The following is a 22,920-nucleotide window of genomic DNA, read 5'->3' as shown; positions in this document are numbered from 1 at the left end:
ATAACCTGGGAAAATTCTACTTCAAGGTAATTTAAATAAATAAATAAATGTGAACAGCTAAGTATATGAGTTGTACACCCTCAGAAGAAATTCACCACTTTACCAAGAAAAGCACCTAATCATCTTTCATGGCCAAAGACATCGAAAATTAATTTCCAAATTAACTGGCACCAATCTGAAATCAACAAGGTAAAACCAGGGAATGTTTATCTAGAAGACTTGACATACCCAGGGATTGTTTGGATAATGATATTAAATAAATTTGCCAGGATGACTATATGTTGTTGTTGTTGTTGAGACAGTTTCACTTTTGTTGCCCAGGCTGGAGTGCAATGGTGCGATCTCGGCTCACTGCAACCTCTGCCTCCCGGGTTCAAGCAATTCTCCTGCCTCAGCCTCCCTAGTAGCTGGGATTACAGGCATGCATCACCAAGCCCAGCTAATTTTTGTATTTTTAGTAGAGTCAGGGTTTCTCCATGTTGGTCAGGCTGGTCTCCTGACCTCAGGTGATCTGCCCGCCTCGGCCTCCCAAAGTGCTGGGATTACAGGTGTGAGTCACTGCGCTTGGGCAACTGTATGTTTAAATAAGCATGCAAATAACTAACCAACAAATGTTATAGGAAAAGTTCTTCATTCCCAGGCTAGTTTTAATTAAGTAAAACTGGGGGAAATATAGGCAAGGCTTTACATTTTCAGGGATAGGCAGCAGAGCTGGGAAGTGAGGGAGTTAGTAGATTTCAGAGATAACAGTAAGAATAAGAACATTCTGGGGCATAATGGGGACTAAAAAAAGAAAAGAGAAAAAGAACAATGACAGGTCAAAGAGATCTGGGATTGCAAGGAGCACACTGACTATCTACCACTAGTAGCAATCCTGACCGCTAGCCCAACTCTTCATTCCAGAACTAGAGCAGAGTTAAAATTGGAATTTTCTGTTTATTTATTTATTTCTTAATTTTTATTTTATTTATTTATTTATTTATTTATTTAGATAGAGTCTTGCTCTGTCACCCAGGCTGTAGCTTAGAGGCACGATCTTGGCTCACTGCCACCTCAGCTTCCTGAGTTTTAAGTGATTCTCACGCCTGTGCCTCCTGAGTAGCTGGGATTATAGGCGTTCACCACCACGCCTGGCTAATTTTTGTAGTTTTAGAAGAGATAGGATTTCACCGTGTTGCCTAGGCTGGTCTCGAACTCCTGGCCTCAACTGATCTGCCTGTCTTAGCCTCCCAAAGCGCTGGGATTACAGGTGTGAGCCACTGCGCCCATATGTATTTATTTTAGAGACAGGGTCTCACTCTGTCACCCAGGCTGGCGTGCAGTGGTATAATCATAGCTCACTGTAACCTTTAACTCCTGGGCTCAAGTGTCAAGTGATCCTCTCACCTCAGCCTCCTGAGAAGCTAGGACTACAGGCACATGCAAACCATGCCGATATATATATATATATTTTTTTTTTTTCCCATAGACATAGAGTCTTGTTATGTTGCCCAGACTGGTCTCAAACTCCTGGCTTCAGGTGAACCTCTTGCCTTGGCCTCCCAAAGCATTGTGATTACAGGCATAAGCCACTGTGCCCAGCTCCCAATTCTTTAATAATGTTTGAAAATATAAGTAGAGTGACCGAATGCCTGGCACATAGTTGGCACTCAAATGGTAGCTATTTACCCACTGATAGGATTCATTGTACTTAGCATTAAGTCAGGTATTTGTTGATTACCATTTAATCTAGCCTCAGTACTGACAGAAGGAAGATTAACCACCCAAGGTTTTAAGTCCTGATAGGAAAAGGAAAAATGCAAGTAGTTCTTTTATTTAACAAACACTGATATAGTGTTTACTATGTGTCAGGTATGTTCTATGGCTTTTATAAATATTAATTAATCCTCATAACAAACTTATGATATAGGTACTATTATCATCCACATTTTACAGATGGGGAAACTGTGGCACCACAGGTAAATAACTAAAGTCACATGGCTGATAAATCACAGAGCCAAGATCCACACTCTGACTTTAGAGTCCAGGCTCTTAACCTGTTTGGTAACGAAAAAGACTAGACAAGCACATAATTTCAGAACTAAGAAAACCCTCGGGCTGGGCGCAGTGGCTCACGCCTATAATCCCAGCACTTTTGGAGGCTGGGGTGGGAGGATCATGACGAGGCCAGGAGTTCGAGACTAGCCTGGCCAACATAGTGAAACCCCATCTCTACTAAAAATACAAAAATTAGCCAGGCATGGTGGCGTGCACCTGTAGTCCCAGCTACTTGGGAGGCTGAGGCAGGAGAATCACTTGAACCAGGAGGCAGAGGTTGCAGCGAGCTGAGATCACACCACTGCACTCCAGCCTGGGCAACAGAGCGAGACTCTGTCTCAAAAACAAAATCAAAACCAAAAAAACCCTCAATAAGCAACTAGTTCAAGCCCTTCATTTTAAAGATTAAAAAAAAGGAAGTAGCGGGTGGTGGCGGGGAGGGGCAGTAGGTCCCAAAAGCAGATAAGAATTGCAGAGCTAGATAATTAAGCCCCCAGAGGCCAATAATTACATAGCAGATTTCTAATGCCCAGCCCTTTTCTAAATTCTCTAGCACTTACTCCCTGTCCAATCATGTAGAATTTAGCATGGGTTATCTGAGATCATTTTTCTTCTTAAGCCTATGTTCTGCCCTCTCAGTTGAGCTAAACCCCCAGGGATGGGACTTGTGTCTTCTGCCTCTTTGCAATCCTACTCCCAATATGATGTCCTACAGGAAAGGCATCACTATCTTGATAGGGATGAAGCCTAAGGTGGCATCGATGCAGAATGTGTTCAGGAGAGAGACAAGGATGAAAGGGTCTCCCTACTTCAGTGTTTTCGCCGCCCACCTTCCTTTTTCTTTACTTGGGAAAAAAGTGCGCATGTGCACAGACACACACACACACACACACACACACACACACACACGCAGAACGAGAGAGAGAGAGAGAGAGAGTCCAAAAAGCCCATAAGCCCATTTATTTCTATGTAAGGCTTCCAGAATAAAAAGGCTTCTGAATTCAAACTCTTTGAGATCTGGAAAGTAAGTCATGGGGCAGACAAGTTGAGAGAAAATTAAACTTAATAATAAAATCAGCCGGGCGCGGTGGCTCATGCCTGTAATCCCAGCACTTTGGGAGGTCAAGGCGGGCGGATCACAAGGTCAGGAGATCGAGGCCACCTTGGCTAACACAGTGAAACCCCGTCTCTACTAAAAATACAAAAAATTAGCCAGGCATGGTGGCGGGTGCCTGTAGTCCCAGCTACTTGGGAAGCTGAGGCAGGAGAATGGCGTGAACCCGGGAGGTGGAGCTTGCAGTGAGCCCAGATCGCACCACTGCACTCCAGCCTCGGCAACAGAGCGAGACTCTGTCTCAAAAAAAAAAAATATATATATATATATATATAAAATAAATTAACCTCCCAGTGAACCTGGACAGATGGCCAGTTATATTTACCTAAGACTCCATTGTGTAGGCCTAGAGCTAAACTTCAGTGACATTTAAATGTCCTCAGCCTTCCTATGAAGCACCAGACAGATCAGGTTTGCCTTTCAATTCTCACCTTCGTTAATGGTTAAGTCCACCCTGGATTATTCAGGGTGGACTAAACTAATCCTCCCCTTGGCTGTAACCACTGACCTTTTCTCTCTGATAATCTAAGATTAAGAACCAAGTAGGAAACAGTTTATTCTTTGTGAAGTTATTTTCCCCATAATAAACCACAGCATGAAGAGATATTTATCAAAATTTGGTAGTACCCTAAGTAACCATTCCTCATGAAATATTCCCTACAGACATATCTGAAAGGGCCGCAAATCAACCGGTTTGGTAACTCCCCCATCCTAACCTTCCCTGAATTTGACTACCTGAAAATGTCTCATACTTCCCAAAAGCTCAGAAAGAGATTATTCAAACAATATTTTATTATCAGATCCACATTTTATAATTACTCTGAAGCAAGTTACACCCACGTACACTTTTCCTTTTTTTTTTTTTTTTTTTTTTTTTTGAGACGGAGTCTCACTCTGTCCCCCAAGCTGGAGTGCAGTGGCACTATCTCGGCTCACTGCAACCTCCACCTCCTGGGTTCGAGTGATTCTCCTGTCTCAGCCTCCCGAGTAGCTGCGACTACAGGCATATGCCACTACGTTGGGCTAATTTTTGTATTTTTAGTAGAGATGGGGTTTCATCATGTTGGCCAGGATGGTCTTGATCTCTTGACCTTATGATCCGCTCGCTTTGGCCTCCCAAAGTGCTGGGATTACAGGTGTGAGCCACCGCACCCAGCCTACATACACTCTTCCTAAAGGTAAAATCCAATTGTTTACATTTGAGCTCAAAAGTCTGTCAAATTCCTACAATTCCATTTAAACCCCTTGAGTTTAAAGCCTTACCTCCGTACAGCGTGTGCATGTGGACCTACTGAAGATGACCACAGAGTGACCGTCTATATAGGCCTGAAGCAGGGCTCTGGAGTCTGCAGTGGCCGTGCTGGTGAATCCTGCTGGGTTCTCTGGCAAAGTTTTACCAGGGTGATCATCTTTAGCTAGAAGTAATGGAAGTAAGGATGGTAATTATCACAAAGGAAAACATGATGATGCATTTTCTAATATTAGGTTCACTCTAAAAGCATTACCATTTAAGTCCCACAGGCCAAAATAAGGAATCTGAGGAAGGAAGAACTCTAATGAAGATTATAGATTTAGTTCTTTCATCTGACTGGAACCTCTGACAAATTATTCAGTATTCCTGACTCAGATCACACTCAAGATGTGTTCTCAGGGGATCCTGCCAAGAAACAAGCCATAATCAGAACCTTCCCTGGACACAGGAAAATAAGTAACAGGTTGAAAATACTGAGGCCGCATTTTATGCCATCTCTGTTCCCAACCATGGTTTAAATGCAGAGAGACCAAATATCAGACAGATGTCCCCTTCCAACACAACCCTGCTTACAGACATAGGGGCAGACCACTGAAACCAAGGCTTACATGTTTTCTCCCAGGCTAACTCCTGGATAAGCAGACACAGGATCTTCAGGCAAGATACAGCAAGACTGCAATAAAAATACTTTCTGCGGATTATTTTCTCCTCAGGATTTTGTGCTGGCCCAATCAGGCATCAAAACAAACATGATCCAGCTTAGTGGTATGTTATCCCCACATGACAGCACTGTCATCCTGGGCATCATCACCAGTCAAAACCACCAAGAGATTGCTACCTCCAACTTGTAAAAATGTTTAAACTATCCATCTTCTTCAGGGCCCACGAATAAACCAAGCTCAAGCCCACCCTTACTACTTGTTCCTTAGGTGATGTCTTCTCATTTCTGCTGATCTAAGTAAGCCATTCATCCTTCTTCAATCTCCTTATCATCTTCATAGTTGATATTTGTATTTATCCAGAACTAGACAGAGGGTTAATGTTTGTATGCCTCCTTTCATTTAATCCTTCCAGCAATATCGCTAGGTGGGCACTGCTACCATCATTCCCATTTTACAAACAAGGACACAGACTCAGAGAGGTTATGCAACTTCCTCAGGGTTGCACAGCTTACAATAAGTAATGGAGCTAAAATTCAAACTTAGGTTATCATTCTCTAGAACCTACACTTTAAAAAAAAAAGCTTTAAAATATAGAAGTCTTTTTGAAATATAGTTTTTAATTTTGATCAAGTCAAATTTATCTTTTTCTTTTTTGCTTATACTTTTGGTGTCATATCTAAGAAACTATTGCCTATTCCAAAGTCACAAGGATTTTATTTTTTTTTCTAAGAGTCTTATAGTTTTAGTTCTTACTTTAGGACTATGATCCATTTTAAATTAATTTGCATGTATTGTATGAGACAGGCATCCAACTTTCTTCTTTTGCATGTGGATAACCTGCTGTCTCAGCACCATTTGTTTTTTTTGTTTGTTTGTTTTAATTTTTTGAGACGGAGTCTCGCTCTGCCGCCCAGGCTGGAGTGCAGTGGCGCAATCTCGGCTCACTGCAAGCTCTGCCTCCCAGGTTCACGCCATTCTCCTGCCTCAGCCTCTCCGAGTAGCTGGGACTACAGGCGCCCGCCACCACGCCCGGCTAATTTTTTGTATTTTTAGTAGAGACGGGGTTTCACCGTGGTCTCGATCTCCTGACCTCGTGATCTGCCCACCTCGGCCTCCCAAAGTGCTGGGATTACAAGCGTGAGCCACCGCACCCGGCCTAGCACCATTTGTTGAAAAGACTAATCTTTCCCTATTGATATGTCTTGCCAACCTTGTCAAAAATCAATTGACCATAAATGTAAAGGTAGAGCCCATGCTTTTAACCAGTATGTTATACTGTCACTACACCTAGACTGATATTTAAATGGTGTTAATAAAATCAGCTAAATCCCCAAAATGTTTATTATTAATCATTATGTCTAGCAAGCTTTCCCTTTTTTTTTTTTTTTTGAGACAGAGTCTTGCTCTGTCACCCAGGCTGGAGTGCGGTGGCGAGATCTCAGCTCACTGCAAGCTTCGCCTCCCGGGTTCACGCCATTCTCCTGCCTCAGCCTCTCGAGTAGCTAGGACTATAGGCACCCGCCACCACGCCTGGCTAATTTTTTGTATTTTTAGTAGAGACGGGGTTTCACCGTGTTAGCCAGGATGGTCTCGATCTCCTGACCTCGTGATCCGCCCGCCTCGGCCTCCCAAAGTGCTGGGATTACAGGCGTGAACCACCGCGCCCAGCAAGCTTTCACTTTCATCATACTTTTGGCACTATGTGTTTTTAAACCATGAACATGTATTATTTTATATAAAGTTTTTAGAAAGATAGTTAATTTAAGAAATTTTTAAATAACCCCTATCATACAATGTCAAGACAGGGTCAACAACCAAGAGACTGTTTCATTATATACTAGACAATCAAATGTTTCTAATACTTAACATATGGATAGAAAAGTGAAAAGGAACATAGAAATCTCCTTATCTTTGAGATATAAGTGCTATGATCTGAATGCTTCTATACCTCTAAAATTTCTCTGTCAAAATCTTAATTCTCAAAGTGACAGCATTAGAAGGAGGGGCCTTTGGGAGGTGATTAGGAGCCCTCAAGAATGGGATTAGCATAGTTATGAAAGAAACTCCAGAGAGCCCATCTCCCCTTCCACTATGTGAGGACACAGCAAGAAGGTACCTACTGAGAATCAGGAAGTGGGCCCTCAGCAGACATGGAATCTACTGGCACCTTGATCTTGGACTTCCCAGGCCACAGAACTGTAAGAAACTGTTTTCTCTTGTTGATAAGCCTCCTAGTTTATGTTATTTTGTTTTACCAGCCTGAACAGATAAGAAAATGAGAAGTGGGTTCTTCTTAAAGAAAAACTAGCTTGTTGTAATTTCTCGCTTGTTGTAATTTCTCTGGGTAGGGGGCGGTGGCTCATGCCTGTAATCCCAGCACTGGGAGGCTGAGGCACGAGAATCACTTGAACCTGCGAGGTGGAGGTTGCAGTGAGCCGAGATCGCACCACTGCACTCCAGCCCAGGTGACAGTGCGAGAGACTATCTCATAAAAACAAAAACAAAAACAAATAAACAAAAAAAACTAACATCTGTGCCAATTAATTATAGGATCCCAGAAGAGCAATGGGACTTATTTGTTGCAGGGTATACCAGACCAATCTATACCTACAGTATCTGCCTTCCATAAGTGGAAGGGAAGCCTCTCAACCCTTATTTGCATCTGAATAACCAAGACTTCCTAGGTCTCATCCTTATCCCTAACCTACTGAATCAGACTTGCAAGGCATGGGCCTGAGCATGCCTATTTGTGTGTGTGGCCAAGCGCGGTGGCTCACGCCCGTAATTCCTGCACTTTGGGAGGCCAATGCAGTTGGATCACCTGAGGTTAGGAGTTTGAGACAAGCCCGACCAACATGGTGAAACCCCATCTCTACTTAAAATATGAAAATTAGCTGGGTGTTGTGGCACACGCCTGTAATCCCAGCTACTTGGGAGGTTGAGGCAGGAGAATTGCTTGAACCCAGGAGGTGGAGGTTGCAGTGAGCCAAGATCGCACCACTGCACTCCAGCCTGGGCAAGAGAGTGAGGCTCTGTCTCCAATAAATAAATAAGTAAATAAACAAACAAACATTTATGTGTGTATATATTCATATATGTTCACACACATATATGCATATATTTTAAATGTTCACTGGTAGTTCTAATGCATACTGTTAATTAAGAACTATTGGACTAAAGCAACATGACACATGACGATAGCCTCATCAATGACACTTCAAAATTTTAAAATTAAACTCTAGTTCTCATTTTCTGTTCTCCATTTTTCTTATTTTAAAAAGTAACGTATGGCCGGGCGCGGTGGCTCACGCTTGTAATCCCAGCACTTTGGGAGGCCGAGGCGGGCGGATCACGAGGTCAGGAGATCGAGACCACAGTGAAACCCTGTCTCTACTAAAAATACAAAAAAAAAAAAAAAAAAAAAAAAAAATACAAAAAATTAGCCGGGCATGGTGGCGGGCGCCTGTAGTCCCAGCTACTTGGAGAGGCTGAGGCAGGAGAATGACGTGAACCCGGGAGGCGGAGCTTGCAGTGAGCCGAGATTGCACCACTGCACTCCAGCCTGGGCAACAGAGCCAGACTCCGTCTCAAAAAAAAAAAAAAAAAAAAAAAAAGTAACGTATAAGTAAACATTCCTCGTGGTAATATTTCAGAGAATGAGAATCACAGAATGTTAGCTTGGGAGAGACATTTGGGGTCACTAGGCCAACTGTGTTCATTCCATTGATGAGGAAACTGAGGTCCAGACAGGTAATTAATTGGTATCAGCGTCAGAGCTGTCACACAAGCCTCCTGATTCCATAATGCCTTACTGACTCCTTCAATTTCATGGGATGACTGACTCTAAAAGCAGGTGACAATTCCTTATATAACATCTATGCCAAGGGCACCACCCAACTATTAGGCTCAGATATTTGCCAAGACACAGAACAGAGAAGGCCATCACAAGGGAAGGAATAACTTCTGTGATTAAGAAGAACTGCATTCTTACTGGGGAGAGACTGTTTACCAAAACAAAACAAAACAAAATGAAAATGTACAAATAGATGGAAAGATAAATAGATAGGTAAATAAATCATAAGAGGTTAGCCACTACCTGTAATCAAAATCATCAGAATTTTTCCTTAAATTCTGCCTCTAACAAAAAAGAAAAATAAAATTTTGTTTATGTTTATCATTTGCTTATTTTTCCCCCTCAATTTTGAAATAAAATTTGAAGCAGCATTCAAAGAAATATGTTAAGTAAATGTTGCAAGAACAGCACAGAACCAAGTAGTCAGAAAAACGCAGATAAAACTGTAATGGGCCAGGCGTGGTGGCTCACAGCTGTAATCCCAGCACTTTGGGAGGCTGAGGCGGGCAGACTGCCTGAGGTCACGAGTTCGAGACCAGCCTGGCCAACATGGTGAAACCCTGTCATAATGAAAAATACAAAAATTAGCCAGGCATAATGGCGGGTGCCTGTATTCCCAGCTACCTGGGAGGTTGAGGAGAGAGAATCACTTGAACCCGGGAGGCATAGTTTGCAGTGAGCCGAGGTTGCGCCATTGCACTGCAGCCTGGGCGACAGTGAGACTCTGTCTCAAAAACAAACAAACAAACAAACAAACAAAAACTGTAATGATAAGTTGCTTCCATTTTGCCCCAACTTTTTTGCCTCAGATCAATTCCTAATATTTGGATCCATGAAGTACTTACTATCCACTTGTAAAAACTGAAACTAAAGAGTAATAATAAAATAGGCTCCCTATTTGTATTTATAAAAGTAAACAGAGATCAGTAAAAGAGATTAGACAGACCAGAAAGAGACAAATACAGAATCATTTATGACTTTTAAAAAGCCATCACGTGGCCAGGTACAGTGGCTCACACCTGTAATCCCAGCACTTTGGGAGACCGAGGCGGGCGGATCACAAGGTCAGGAGATCGAGACCATCCTGGTCAACATGGTGAAACCCAGTCTCTACTAAAAATACAAAAATTAGCTGGGTATGGTGGTGCACGCCTGTAATCCCAGCTACTCAGGAGGCTGAGGCAGGAGAATAGCTTGAACCCGGGAGGCAGAGGTCGCAGTGAGCCGAGATCGCACCACTGCACTCCAGCCTGGTGACAGGGCGAGACTCCATCTCAAAAAAATAACCATCACAAAGCAATAAAATGTACTTTCAAAATAGTATGGCAATGATGACTTGATAATTCGGGGAAAAGTTTTGTTTTCGTTTTTTTGAGACGGAGTCTCGCACTGTCACAAAGGCTGGAGTGCAGTGCCGGCATCTCGGCTCACTGCAAGATCCGCCTCCCAGGTTCACGCCATTCTCCTGCCTCAGCCTCCCGAGTAGCTGGAACTACAGACGCCCGCCACCATGTCCGGCTAATTTTTTTGTATTTTTAGTAGAGACGGGGTTTCACCGCGTTAGCCAGGATGGTCTTGATCTCCTGACCTCATGATCCACCTGCCTTGGCCTCCCAAAGTGCTGGGATTACAGGCGTGAGCCACCGCGCCCGGCCGGGAAAAGTTTTTTTTTTTTTTTTTTTTGAGACAGAGTCTGGCTCTATCGCCCAGGCTCCAGGCTGGAGTGCAGTGGTGCGATCTCAGCTCACTGCAAGCTCCGCCTCCCAAGTTCACACCATTCTCCTGCCTCACCCTCCCGAGTAGCTGGGACTACAGGCGCCTGCCACCACGCCCTGCTAATTTTTTTGTATTTTGTTTAGTAGAGATGGGGTTTCACCATGTTAGCCAGGCTGGTCTCGAACTCCTGACCTCGTGATATGCCCGCCTCAGCCTCCCAAAGTGCTGGGATTACAGGCGTGAGCCACCGCGCCTGGCCAGGAAAAGTTTTTTCATTTTATTATTGTATAACACAGCATATTAAATGGAACCTTTTCTATATCTCTAGTGAGTAATAACTTCCAAACTTAGAAGAAAATACAAACAAAAAGAGCAACAGAGTATACTGTAAAATAACAATAGTTTTTTGGGTTTTTTCCCCAAAATCAATAGGTCTTTTATTGTATCATTTAAATATCACGAATAGCTCTTAGGAATCATCCGGCATCTTGTTTCTATAGCTGGGCAACTCTTAGATCTTATTTATTAGCCTGCTGAATAGTTCCTTTTTCAGAGACATAGATACCATCCCAAAATTTCCTGATATCCTTGTTTTTAACTGTTTGTGGCTTGCTGAATCAAAGCCACTGAATATGAAACAAGGTCAATTTCATTTCCTTCAAGGATTAATTCATCTTTCTGGGCTTGAGATACTGAACAAGCAACACCTGGCCTCATCCAAACCCTGCAGATGTATTTTTCAGCCAAGAAATTTCGGATTTCAACAAGAGACCCATTCTCCTGGATAAGGACGTTGATGGGGAAGTGAGCATACACAGACCTCATCTTGTAACGGAAGCCCATTGTAACACCCTTGTTATACCCTTCTATGCATGACTACAAATAGTCTGAATGCTAGCCAGCTCCTTTCTGTTTCCCCAGCATTTGTCAATCTGGTGCCTCTTTTTTTTCTGAGTTCTTTCTACATTGATGTAATTGAAGTTCCTCTACAGGATTCCTCTGGGGCCCTTCACAATCACTGTGTGTCCCTTCAGAGTAATGTCAACAGTCCGATTGCTGAGAATGATCTTCATTCTTGCAGTAGATGCAGCAAAGAAAGATAATAGTTTTGTATAAGGTGAAAGAGCAGCATAGGGAAAATACTTGTAGGAAAAAAAAAGAATAAAACAACAAAAAGAACTCCAGCAAATTGGTAAGAAAACAACAGGACCACAAATGATAAAATGAATAAAGAACAAAAATAGCCAATTCATTAGAAAGAAAATAGAATAAAAGATCTATTTATTTTATTTTTATATCATAATGAGAAATGCAGATTCAAGTGATGAAATGTCTTTTTTTTTTTCTTTTTTCTTTTTTTGAGATGGAGTCTCGCTCTGTCGCGCAGGCTGGAGCACAGTGGTGCAATCTCTGCTCACTGCAACCTCCACCTCCCAGGTTCACGCCATTCTCCTGCCTCATCCTCCCAAGTAGCTGGGACTACAGGCTCCTGCCACCATGCCTGGCTAATTTTTTTGTATTTTTTTAGTAGAGACGGGGTTTCGCCGTGTTAGCCAGTATGGTCTCGATCTCATGTAGAAATTACATGTAGAATTACATCAATGTAGAAAGAACTCAGAAAAAAAAGAGGCACCGGATTGACAAATGCTGGGGAAACAGAAAGGAGATGGCTAGCATTCAGACTATTTGTAGTCATGCATAGAAGGGTATAACAAGGGTGTTACAATGGGCTTCCGTTACAAGATGAGGTCTGTGTATGCTCACTTCCCCATCAACGTCCTTATCCAGGAGAATGGGTCTCTTGTTGAAATCTGAAATTTCTTGGCTGAAAAATCTCATGACCTCATGATCCACCTGCCTCAGCCTCCCAAAGTGCTGGGATTACAGGCGTGAGCCACTGCGCCCGGCCCCAAGATGTCATTTCTTACATACAAAAAAAATGAAAACTCCCAGTGCTGATAAATGTACACTGAAATGAGTCCACAGGGCTGTGTAACACAAGCTAATACTATTCTTTTGGAAAACAATTTGACAGTGTGGGTCAAAAACTACTCAAATGGCCATACTTTTTTTTCTTTTTTTTTTGAGACAGGGTCTTGCTCCAATACCCAGGCTGGAGTGCAGTGGCTCAATCTCGGATCTCGGCTCACTGCAACCTCCTGAGATGGCCATACCTTTTAACTCAGTATTTTTTTTTTTTTTTTTTGAGACGGAGTCTCGCTCTGTCACCCAGGCTGGAGTGCAGTGGCGCCATCTCGGCTCACTGCAAGCTCCGCCTCCCGGGTTCACGCCATTCTCCTGCCTCAGCCTCTCCAAGTAGCTGGGACTACAGGCGCCCGCCACCACGCCCGGCTAATTTTTTTTTGTATTTTTACTAGAGACAGGGTTTCACCGTGGTCTCGATCTCCTGAACTCTCGTGATCCGCCCACCTCAGCCTCCCAAAGTGCTGGGATTACAAGCGTGAGCCACCGCGCCCGGCCAGTATTCTTTTTTTTTTTTTTTTTTTGAGATGGAGTTTCACTCTTGTTGCCCAGGCTGGAGTGCAATGGCGCGATCTTGGCTCTGCAATGTCTGCCTCCCAGGTTCAAGTGATTCTCCTGCCTCAGCCTCCCAAGTAGCTGGGATTACAGACATGTGCCACCACGCCCGGCTAATTTTGTATTTTTTAGTAGAGACGGGGTTTCACCATGTTGGTCAGGCTGGTCTGGAACTCCCAACCTCAGGTGACCTGCCTGCCTCAGCTTCCCAAAGTGCTGGGATTGCAGGCGTGAGCCACCACGCCCAGCCTTAACTCACTATTCTTATTTGTGACGACTAGCTTTCAAAAAAAAAAAATCTAAAATAATGAAAACATTGAAAGACCCCTACCTCCTAGCCTTCTCTTAGGAAAAGCTTTCAGTAGTTTTTATTAACATAGCTACTATCACCTAGTTAAATGGAGATAGTCCCAAATTCCCTTTCAATAAAAGTGCTATAGCTTTAGGATCAATCATGTTAACTTCCTGTAAAACCCAGTGGAACAAAACAGGCCACAGGCCTATCAATACTCACCATTCCCGACCTCCTGAACATATCCATAACCTTTCTAGATACAGGGACAAAGTTATACCTTCCCTCAGCCTTTCTCTCTCCCAAGGCTAAGCTGTAAAGAGGTTCTCTCCCTGCTCTACAGCCTACACCCCTTTCTTTTCCCTGTCTTCAATCCTTTCTTTTTATCTAATTATTACCAACAATTTCATTATAACATCATTAGCTATTGCAAAAAATTAGAAACAACAAATGTCTAACATTAGAGGAATGGCTAAATTACAGTAGCTTTCTTGTTCTAACCTTATTTAGTGGCTGCATACTATTCAAGATTCAAAATAATGTGGAAATGGTTTGACACAATTGTTAGTTTTTTAAGAACCTAGAATACCAAGTCCTATGTACCATAGTTTTACAATTCTGTGAAACTCGACATATAGGAATCCTGAAAAAGAATGTGCAAAATGGTCATATTAGTTATATTGGCGTGACAGAATTATCCATGACTTTTCTTTCCTGTATTTCCCAAACTTAAAAAAAAAAATTAAAGTTGCATACCAGCCTATTGCATTTGTTCCTGTCTCTGACTTCACTAAACAGAGAAATTCATTGAAATCTTTGTACTCTTAGGGATATAAAGCAAGATATTTGAACTGTGGGATTACCAAAGGAAAACACTTCCACTCCAGGACACTCCTCCTCAAGAAACATCTTCATACAATTCATATGTGTTTGTACCTGCCAAAACCACTGACTCTCACCCATAACTACTGCCACCTGAAAGCCTGCAGAGAGCCAGGTTTTGAGTGGCTCTCAGTCTACACATTGCTTAGAGAGCTATATAACTGATACTTATCTCTTTGGAGAAACCTTGATCAGCCACTTAGCTGTGGGAAGAAGCTCTAGTTTGACAACAGAGGAACATCACGGTACATAAGGAATGCAACTTAATTGGGCGAAACTGGAAAACAGAAAGGTAGTATGAAATATGAAAAGCACAGGTAATAAAGCCACTCTATTTTGAGTTATCCCCAAGTGGCATTTCACAGTAAACCAGGATAATGAATGAACTTCAAAGCAGGGAACCAAACGGGAAAGCAAAGAGGAGCCTGGCAGATGAAAGCACATGGCAAGGCTAAACACAGACTAAAACTGCCATGTGTTAGAACTTGAGTTTTCGCCATTAATGAGCAACACATTTCGCCATTAATGAGCAACACACATCAAGTGTGATGATAAAAATTTTACAGCACGCCACTCTGCCTGCTGTCATCACTTTCTGGTTTACAGGTTTGTCATGCACATATTTTTACTCGTTGCCTATGGTTAAAAGCATCTGGACTGCAAGTCAGAAGAAATCAAGGATTTCCACAGAACCCCAGACCTCTTAACAAAACTTATTCAGTTCAAGCGCAAAGAATATGGCAAACACACCACCACTCTCAGAAGATTCCTTTTTTTTTTTTTTTTGAGATGGAGTCTCACTGTCGCCCAGGCTGGAGTGCATGGCGCGATCTCAGCTCACTGCAGGCTCCGCCCCACGGGGTTCATGCCATTCTCCTGCCTCAGCCTCCTGCGTAGCTGGGACTACAGGCGCCTGCCACCTCGCCCGGCTAATTTTTTGTATTTTTAGTAGAGACGGGGTTTCACCATGTTAGGCAGGATGGTCTTGATCTCCTGACCTCGTGATCCACCCGCCTCGGCCTCCCAAAGTGCTGGGATTACAGGCGTGAGCCACCAGCCAGGCAGAAGATTCCTTTTAACAAAGTAAGAATTATTACAATATTTTATTCAACCCACAAGACACACAAATATTACCCTTGGGTCTGACAAGACCCCATCAAGTAAAGAAGTTACTCCATAAAAGACCTAAGAGTGGGGAAGCTTAAATGGGTAAGCTATACCCATTACAGTGTCTATAAATCAAGTGAAGAAAAGAAGGTAGTTATATGTGTTTCTGAAAGTCTGTAGGATATGAGACAAGCTGGAAAAATAAAACAGAAGTCTTTATGGAAACACAAGGAAGGAAGACTAAAGACTCCCTAAAAGGACACGATAATGAATTTCTAGTGTTGAAATTAATAATAAGTACATCGTAGTTATTAGTATTATTTATTTACCAAATTGAAATAAAACCCTAGGTAGGTTTTTTAGCCTTAAAAGGATTTTTAGTTTTTACAAATAACTGTCATAAGAAGAACTTAAGTGCTATAAAAAGGACTACAATATTCTGGTTATAGCTCTTGTGCTTGTACCTCCTTCAAAGGAGTCTTATTTAAGGTTAAGATTAAACCTTAGTTATGTTGGGGTCCTAGCCAAGAATTCCCACTTGCCTCACTCCACAGCTGTATTCTAATATGATTACATGCCAGGTCCAGGATTCAGTGGCTCCCTGAGCCTGAGAATACACATTTGAAAGGAACTCTCTCTTCCACAGAGGACTGGTTTATGGAATGGTTCATGATAAGAGAAATTATGCCAGAAATCCACGTAGGCTACCACTGTAACTAGACACTGTGTGTTTGAGGTAGGAGGGGGTGGAGGTTAGTCTCGGTTTACTGGATCACTCAGCCCCAAGAGTCTCCTGTCAGGGTTGGGCTCTACCACAGGGAACATGGAAGAGGTACTGAAGGACCAAATGGAAGAAGAAAAATATATCCTTTCTTTCACCTAGCTGTAAATTTAATATTGATGCTGTTAATAAGATAAGAAAATCATTTTAAAAGCAATACTACAGAAATTTTTTTTTTTAGACGGAGTTTCGCTCTTGTCGCCCAGGCTGGAGTGCAATGGCACGATCTCGGCTCACTGCAACTTCCACCTCCCAGGTTCAAGTGATTCTCTTGCCTCAGCCTCCCAAGTAGCTGGGACTACAGGCGTGCGCCACCATGCCTGGCTAATTGTTGTATTTTTAGTACAGACGGGGTTTCACCTTCTTGGCCAGGCTGGTCTCGAACTCCTGACCTCATGATCCACCCGCCTCGGCCTCCCAAAGTTCTGGGATTACAGGTGTGAGCCGCCGCACCCAGCCACTACAGAGCTTTTAAAAAATCATTAGTAGGCCGGACACAGTGGCTCATGCCTGTAATCCCAGGACTTTGGGAGGCCAAGGTGGGTGGATCACCTGAGGTCAGGAGTTCAAGACCATTCTGGCCAACTTGGTGAAACCCCATCTCTACTAAAAATACAAAAAAATAGCCAGGTGTGGTGGTGTGCACCTGTAATCCCAGCTACTCAGGAGGCTGAGGCAGGGGAATTGCTTGAACCAGGGAGGTGGAGGTTGCAGTGAGCTGAGATCATGCCCTGCACTCTAGTCTGGGTGACAGTGAGACTCCATCTCAAAAAAAAAAAAAAAAAAAAGAAAATCATTAGTATAAAAATAAAAGATGTTAAATGAAAAAATAAAATGTTAAAGTTTTTCTTAGCATATCACCTTTTAAAACTGACTTAAGAAATCAGACTTTTTGCTGAGCATGGTGGCTTATGCCTGTAATCCCAACAGGGAGGCTGAGGAAGAAACATCACTTGAGCCTAGGAGTTCAAGACTAGCCTGGGCAGCATAGTGAGAACCCATCTCTACAAAATAATAAATAAATAAAAGTAAAATTTAAAAAGAAATCAGACTGGCTGGGTGTGGTGGTTCACGCCTGTAAACCCAGCACTTTGGGAGGCTGAGGCGGGCAAATCACCTGAGGTCAGGAGTTCGAGACCAGCCTGACCAACATGGAGAGCCCGTCTCTACTAAAAATACAAAATTAGCTGGTCGTGGTGGCGCATGCCTGTAATCCCAGCTACTTGGGAGGCTGAAGCAGGAGAATTGCTTCAATCTGGGAGGCCGAGTTTGCGGTGAGCCGAGATTTGCCATTGCTCTCCAGCCTGGGCAACAACAGCAAAACTCCGTCTCAAAAAAAAAAAAGAAATCAGACTTTTCTCATCTGTGAGAGAAATACCATTGGTGGCCAGGCACAGTGGCTCACGTCTGTAATTTCAGCACTTCAGGATGCTGAGGCGGGCGGATCACCAGGTCAGGAGTTCGACACCAGCCTGGCCAACATGGTGAAACCCCATTTCTACTGAAAAAATACAAAAATTAGCTGGGCATGTTGGCGTGAGCCTGTAGTCCCAGCTACTTGGGAGGCTGAGGCAGGAGAATCACTTGAACCTGGGAGGCAGAGGTTGGAGTGAGCCGAGACCATGCCACTGCACTCCAGCCTGGGTGACAGAGCGAGACTCCGTCTCAAAAAAAGAAAAAAATAACTGGGTGCGGTGGCTCTCGCCTATAATCCCAGCACTTTGAGAGGCCAAGGCGGGCGGATCACGAGGTCAGGAGATCGAGACCATCCTGGCTAACACGGTGAAACCCTGTCTCTACTAAAAATACAAAAATTAGCCAGGCATGGTGGCGGGCACCTGTAGTCCCAGCTACTCAGGAGGCTGAGGCAAGAGAATCGCTCGAACCCAGGAGGCAGAAGTTGCACTGAGTCGAGATAGTGCCATTGCACTCCAGCCTGGGTGACAGAGCAACACTCCAAAAAAAAAAAAAGTTCTACAAAGATATATTTTCTGGACAAAAAACATACACAGAAGACAATGTAGGTGCTTTTTCTGATTGTAAAACCTGAACTACAGTCATTAAAATATAAAAGGAATCTGTGGACAATTACTAAACTGATCCTTCATATAAACACATACTATATACCAGTTGAGAACTAAATTAAGCTAAAAAGTTCTCTTGCCTATACTGGACCAATAACTCTCACAATTTCACTAAATATGCTTTATACATATATACAGAAAATATGTTCTTTTTTCATATTGTTACCTTAGTATTAAGAATATCCAGTAAGTGGAGTAATCCTAGTTCACTAAAATGTTCAGTCAATGTGACCAACAACAGGGCTTAAAAGAAACTACCTCAATCAATCTTCCCAGTTGAGATCTCTCACAAAAAGTTGAGAAATAAGACATGTGGTTACACTGTATTTCAACAGATTTCTTTTAACCCCAAGGTTTAAGAGAAGACTGTAGAAAACGATGGTACTTAGACTCTCTCTGATTCAGTAACATTTTCTGTTTCTCACACACACCTACAAACAGGATATCTGGAGGAAAATAAAACTTAATAAAAGATACCCTACCAATCTATACAATCTTGTCCAGAAAATACAAGGGGAGGGGCCATTTTCAAACTTATTTTATGAGGTCAGTAGTATCCTGATACTCAAACTAGACAGAGACAGTACAAGAAAAGGAAACCGTAAATCAATATCCCTCATAAGCAAAGATGCAAAATTCTTCAACAAAATAATGGCAAATTGAATCCAGCAATATATAAAAGGAATAATAATATTCCACGAGCTAGTGGGGTTTGTCTTGGGAATGCAAGGCTGGTTTAGACCGCTCATATTAACAGTATAAAAAATTCAATTATATGCCAACGAATTAGATACCCTACATGAAATGAACAAATTCCTAGAAAGACATGATTACCCAAACTGAGTCAAGAAGAAATGAGGCTGGGTTCGGTGGCTCACGCCTGTAATCCTAGCACTTTGGGAGGCCAAGGTGGGTAGATCACCTGAGGCTAGGAGTTGGAGACCAGCATGGCCAACAAGGCAAAACCCCTGACTCTACTAAAAATACAAAATTTAGCCAGGCATGGTGGCATGTACCTATAATCCCAGTTACTTGGGAGGCTGAGGCGTGAGAATCACTTGAGCCTAGGGGAAAAAAAGGAATGAGAAGCTAAACAGACTTATAATCTTGAATAGACAAGAGATTGAATTAGTAATAAAAACTCTTGGCCAGGTGCGGTGGCTCACACCTGTAATCCCAGCACTTCGGGAGGCAGAGGCAGGAGGATCATCTGAGGTCAGGAGTTCAAGACCAGCCTGACCAACATGGTGAAATCTGTCTCTACTAAAAAGACAAAAAATTAGCCAGTTGTAGTGGCACATGCCTGTAATCCCAGCTACCCGGGAGGCTGAGACAGAAGAATCACTTGAACCCAGGAGGCAGAGGTTGCAGTGAGCCGAGATCGCGCCATTGCACTCCAGCCTGTGGAACAAGAGCGAAACTCCGTCTCAAAAAAAAAAAAAAATTCCCACAAAGAAAAGCCCAGACTCAGATGATTTGCTGATAAATTCTCCAAACGTCTAACACAGAATTATCACCAATTTTTCACTCTTTCCAAAAACAGAAGAGGAGGGGATACTTTCCAATTCATTCTATGAGATTGGTATTACCCTAATTCCAAAACCAGATAAGGGCATCACATGAAAAGGGTATGGTGGTGGGCACCTGTAATCCCAGCTACTTGGGAGGCTGAGACAGGAGGGTCGCTTGAACCCGGGAGGCAAAGGTTGCAGTGAGCTGAGATCACACCATTGCACTCCAGCCTGGGCAACAGTGCAAGACTCCGTTGCAAAAAAAAGAAAAGAAAAGAGAAACCACAGACCAATGCCTTGTAAATATAGACAAAAAAAATTATCCACAAAACATTAACAAACCAAATCCAGCAATATATAAAAATTTTATACACCATGACTGAGTGAAATTTATCAGAGGATAAACCTTGCACAGGTTGATTAAACATATGAGAATCAATCAATGCAATACATCATATTAATAGAATAAAGAACGAAAACCACATGGTTATTTCGACAGATGCAAACATTTGATAGAGTCTAACACCCTTTCATGATAAAAACACTCAACAAACTAGGAATAAAAGGAAACTTTTCTATCTGATAAAGGCCATCTATGAAAAACCCACAACATCTTTTTTTTAAGGCTGTAAATAGTTCAAAATAAGTTTCCTTGACTCTGAAAAACAAAACAAGGATCAGCAATATTTCAAGCAAAAGTCAAAAAGGTTGCTTTAACTTTCTGAGTGCAATCCATTTAGTTAACTTGTGTTTTGCTTGATATTTGTGAACATGTCAGTTCTTTATGAGTCCCATACATTCTTTCTCTATGTCAATGTTACAATCTTAAAAGCTATTAAAAACCTGCATTTGAGAACACCTGTTAATGTCCTTAACATAGCTTGATTATAAACCGTCTTTTGAGAAAGAACAAAGCAAGACAACAATTGTCTGCGAATGACAAAATTTGCAGGATAGTTACAGTTAAAAACATGACTGTAGGCTGGGCGCGGTGGCTCACGCCTGTAGTCCCAGCACTTTGGAAGGCCGAGGCGGGCGGATCACGAGGTCAGGAGATCGAAACCATCCTGGCTAACACGGTGAAACCCCGTCTCTACTAAAAATACAAAAAATTAGCCTGGCGAGGTGGCAGGCGCCTGTAGTCCCAGCTATGCGGGAGGCTGAGGCAGGAGAATGGCGTGAACGCCGGGGGGGCGGAGCCTGCAGTGAGCCAAGATTGCACCACTGCACTCCAGCCTGTGTGAAAGAGCGAGACTCCGTCTCAAAAAAAAAAAAAAAAAAAAAATGACTGTAGACCACCTATTTGCATTTTGATGACACTTGCATTTTACCAATAATCCTTGAGACTATTTTTATTTCTTAAAGTCATGTGAACTAGAAAATATTTAAGCGTTTATTTTTTTTTCTCTTTTTCTTTTTTTTTTGAGATGAAGTCTCGCTCTGTCACCCAGGCTGGAGTGCAGTGGCGTGATCTCAGCTCACTGCAACCTCAGCCTCGTGGGTTCAAGCGATTTTTCTGCCTCAGCCTCCCGAGTAGCTGGGACTACAGGTATGCGCCACCACACCCAGCTGATTTTTGTATTATTAGTAGAGATGGTTTTACCATATTGGCCAGGCTGGTCTGGAACTTCTGATCTCATGATCCGCCTGCCTCAGCCTCCCAAAGTGCTGGGATTACAGGCGTGAGACACCATGTCTGGCCTAGCGCTTATTTTTCTTTAAGCCAATCAATTAGAGCTCTTTTTATAGACATTACACACAACACATATATAACAATACAGAATATTCAGCACTTCTTAAGATTTTTCATTTGCCAGTTTCTTAATTGTATTACTGGCTTTAGGGTAAAACCCTTGGAGGAACAGGGCCGGGTAGTATGGATTTTTTAGGGCCTAATAAGCAGGCACAACTGAAGGCAAAGACAGATCCCTAAAATTAACGGTGCCACTTTATACTGGATTTTGGTTCCCCAAAAGGAGGAAGATACTATGGGAGAAGACAGTGTAGTGCTTCTACCATGCATTTCATTGCAAGGCAACCCCAAGCTAATTGGCTTATTTTGTAATTAGCCCATCCCTCAAGGGAGTCTCATCTCTTATTGGGGGGTGGGGATGTTTCCATATCTTTCAGATGGCCGAGCATGCTTCTCTGATTTATAACTACTATTAGCCACCCCTTACAGTGTATTTTCTACACTGTAAGTTATTACACCCCAAAGCTCCCCCACAATGTGAAGTAATTTGATACCCCCAAAACTCAAAAGCGGAAGATAACACAATACATAACAGTACAGAGCCTTTGATTTTGAGGGAACTATCTGCTTTTAATTTGGAGAGTTTCATGAGGAAAACAGAGGTTTTTTTGATTTGTTTCTTGTTCCCCCCCAACCCCCCCAGAACAGAGTCTGTGGTGCCTCCTCTGTTTTTCTCCAGGAGTCCCATGTTACCAGAAGTTATCTTAGGGCCTCTCATGCATGCATTAAGAATGGTAAGACAAAAAATGGAGAAAAATAATTCAGTCAACTGAGAAGAAAAGAGCCTTTTTCCAGAAAAACAAGATCCAAGACAAGAAAAACATAAAGGCCTTAAATGTACCTATAACCCTGTAACTTGAATATCCACTTTTTTTTTTTTTTTTTTGAGACAGAGTTTTCACTCTTGTTGCCCAGGCTGGCATGCAGTGGCACAATCTCAGCTCACCGCAACTCCGCCTCCTTGGTTCAAGAGATTCTCCTGCCTCAGCCTCCCAAGTAGCTGGGATTACAGGCATACACCACCACACCCGGCTAATTTTGTATTTTTAGTAGAGACAGGGTTTCTCCATGTTGGTCAGGTTGATCTCAAACTCCTGACCTCAGGTGATCCTCCCGTCTCAGCCTCCCAAAGTGCTGGGATTACAGGTGTGAGCCACCATGCCTGAACTTTTAATTAAGCTCAGTGCTCTTTAAGAAAATCCTTTGCTGGGCTCGGTGGCTCATGCTTGTAATCCCAGCACTTTGGGAGGCCAAGGCAGGCGGATCACGAGGTCAGGAGATCGAGACCACGGTGAAACCTCGTCTCTACTAAAAATACAAAAAAACCAGCCGGGCGTG

At 42.7% G+C, this 22,920-nt stretch overlaps 1 protein-coding gene and 1 pseudogene across 2 annotated transcripts in view; both read right to left on the bottom strand.

The window, feature by feature from the left end:
* TXNRD1 (thioredoxin reductase 1) overlaps nt 1-22,920 on the bottom strand; it is a 187,339-nt gene that overhangs the window by 145,281 nt on the left and 19,138 nt on the right. For both annotated transcript variants that reach the window (XM_055235464.2, XM_055235465.2), the window contains exon 2: nt 4,415-4,566. In XM_055235464.2, the coding sequence (XP_055091439.1) occupies nt 4,415-4,566 (152 nt within the window). The remainder of the gene's footprint in view (nt 1-4,414; nt 4,567-22,920) is intronic.
* LOC129459149 (large ribosomal subunit protein uL6-like) lies at nt 10,816-11,707 on the bottom strand (annotated as a pseudogene).

This window comes from Symphalangus syndactylus, chromosome 13 (assembly GCF_028878055.3).
Source record: "Symphalangus syndactylus isolate Jambi chromosome 13, NHGRI_mSymSyn1-v2.1_pri, whole genome shotgun sequence".
Lineage (NCBI taxonomy): Eukaryota > Metazoa > Chordata > Mammalia > Primates > Hylobatidae > Symphalangus > Symphalangus syndactylus.
This window is presented reverse-complemented; position numbering and strand designations above follow the sequence as displayed.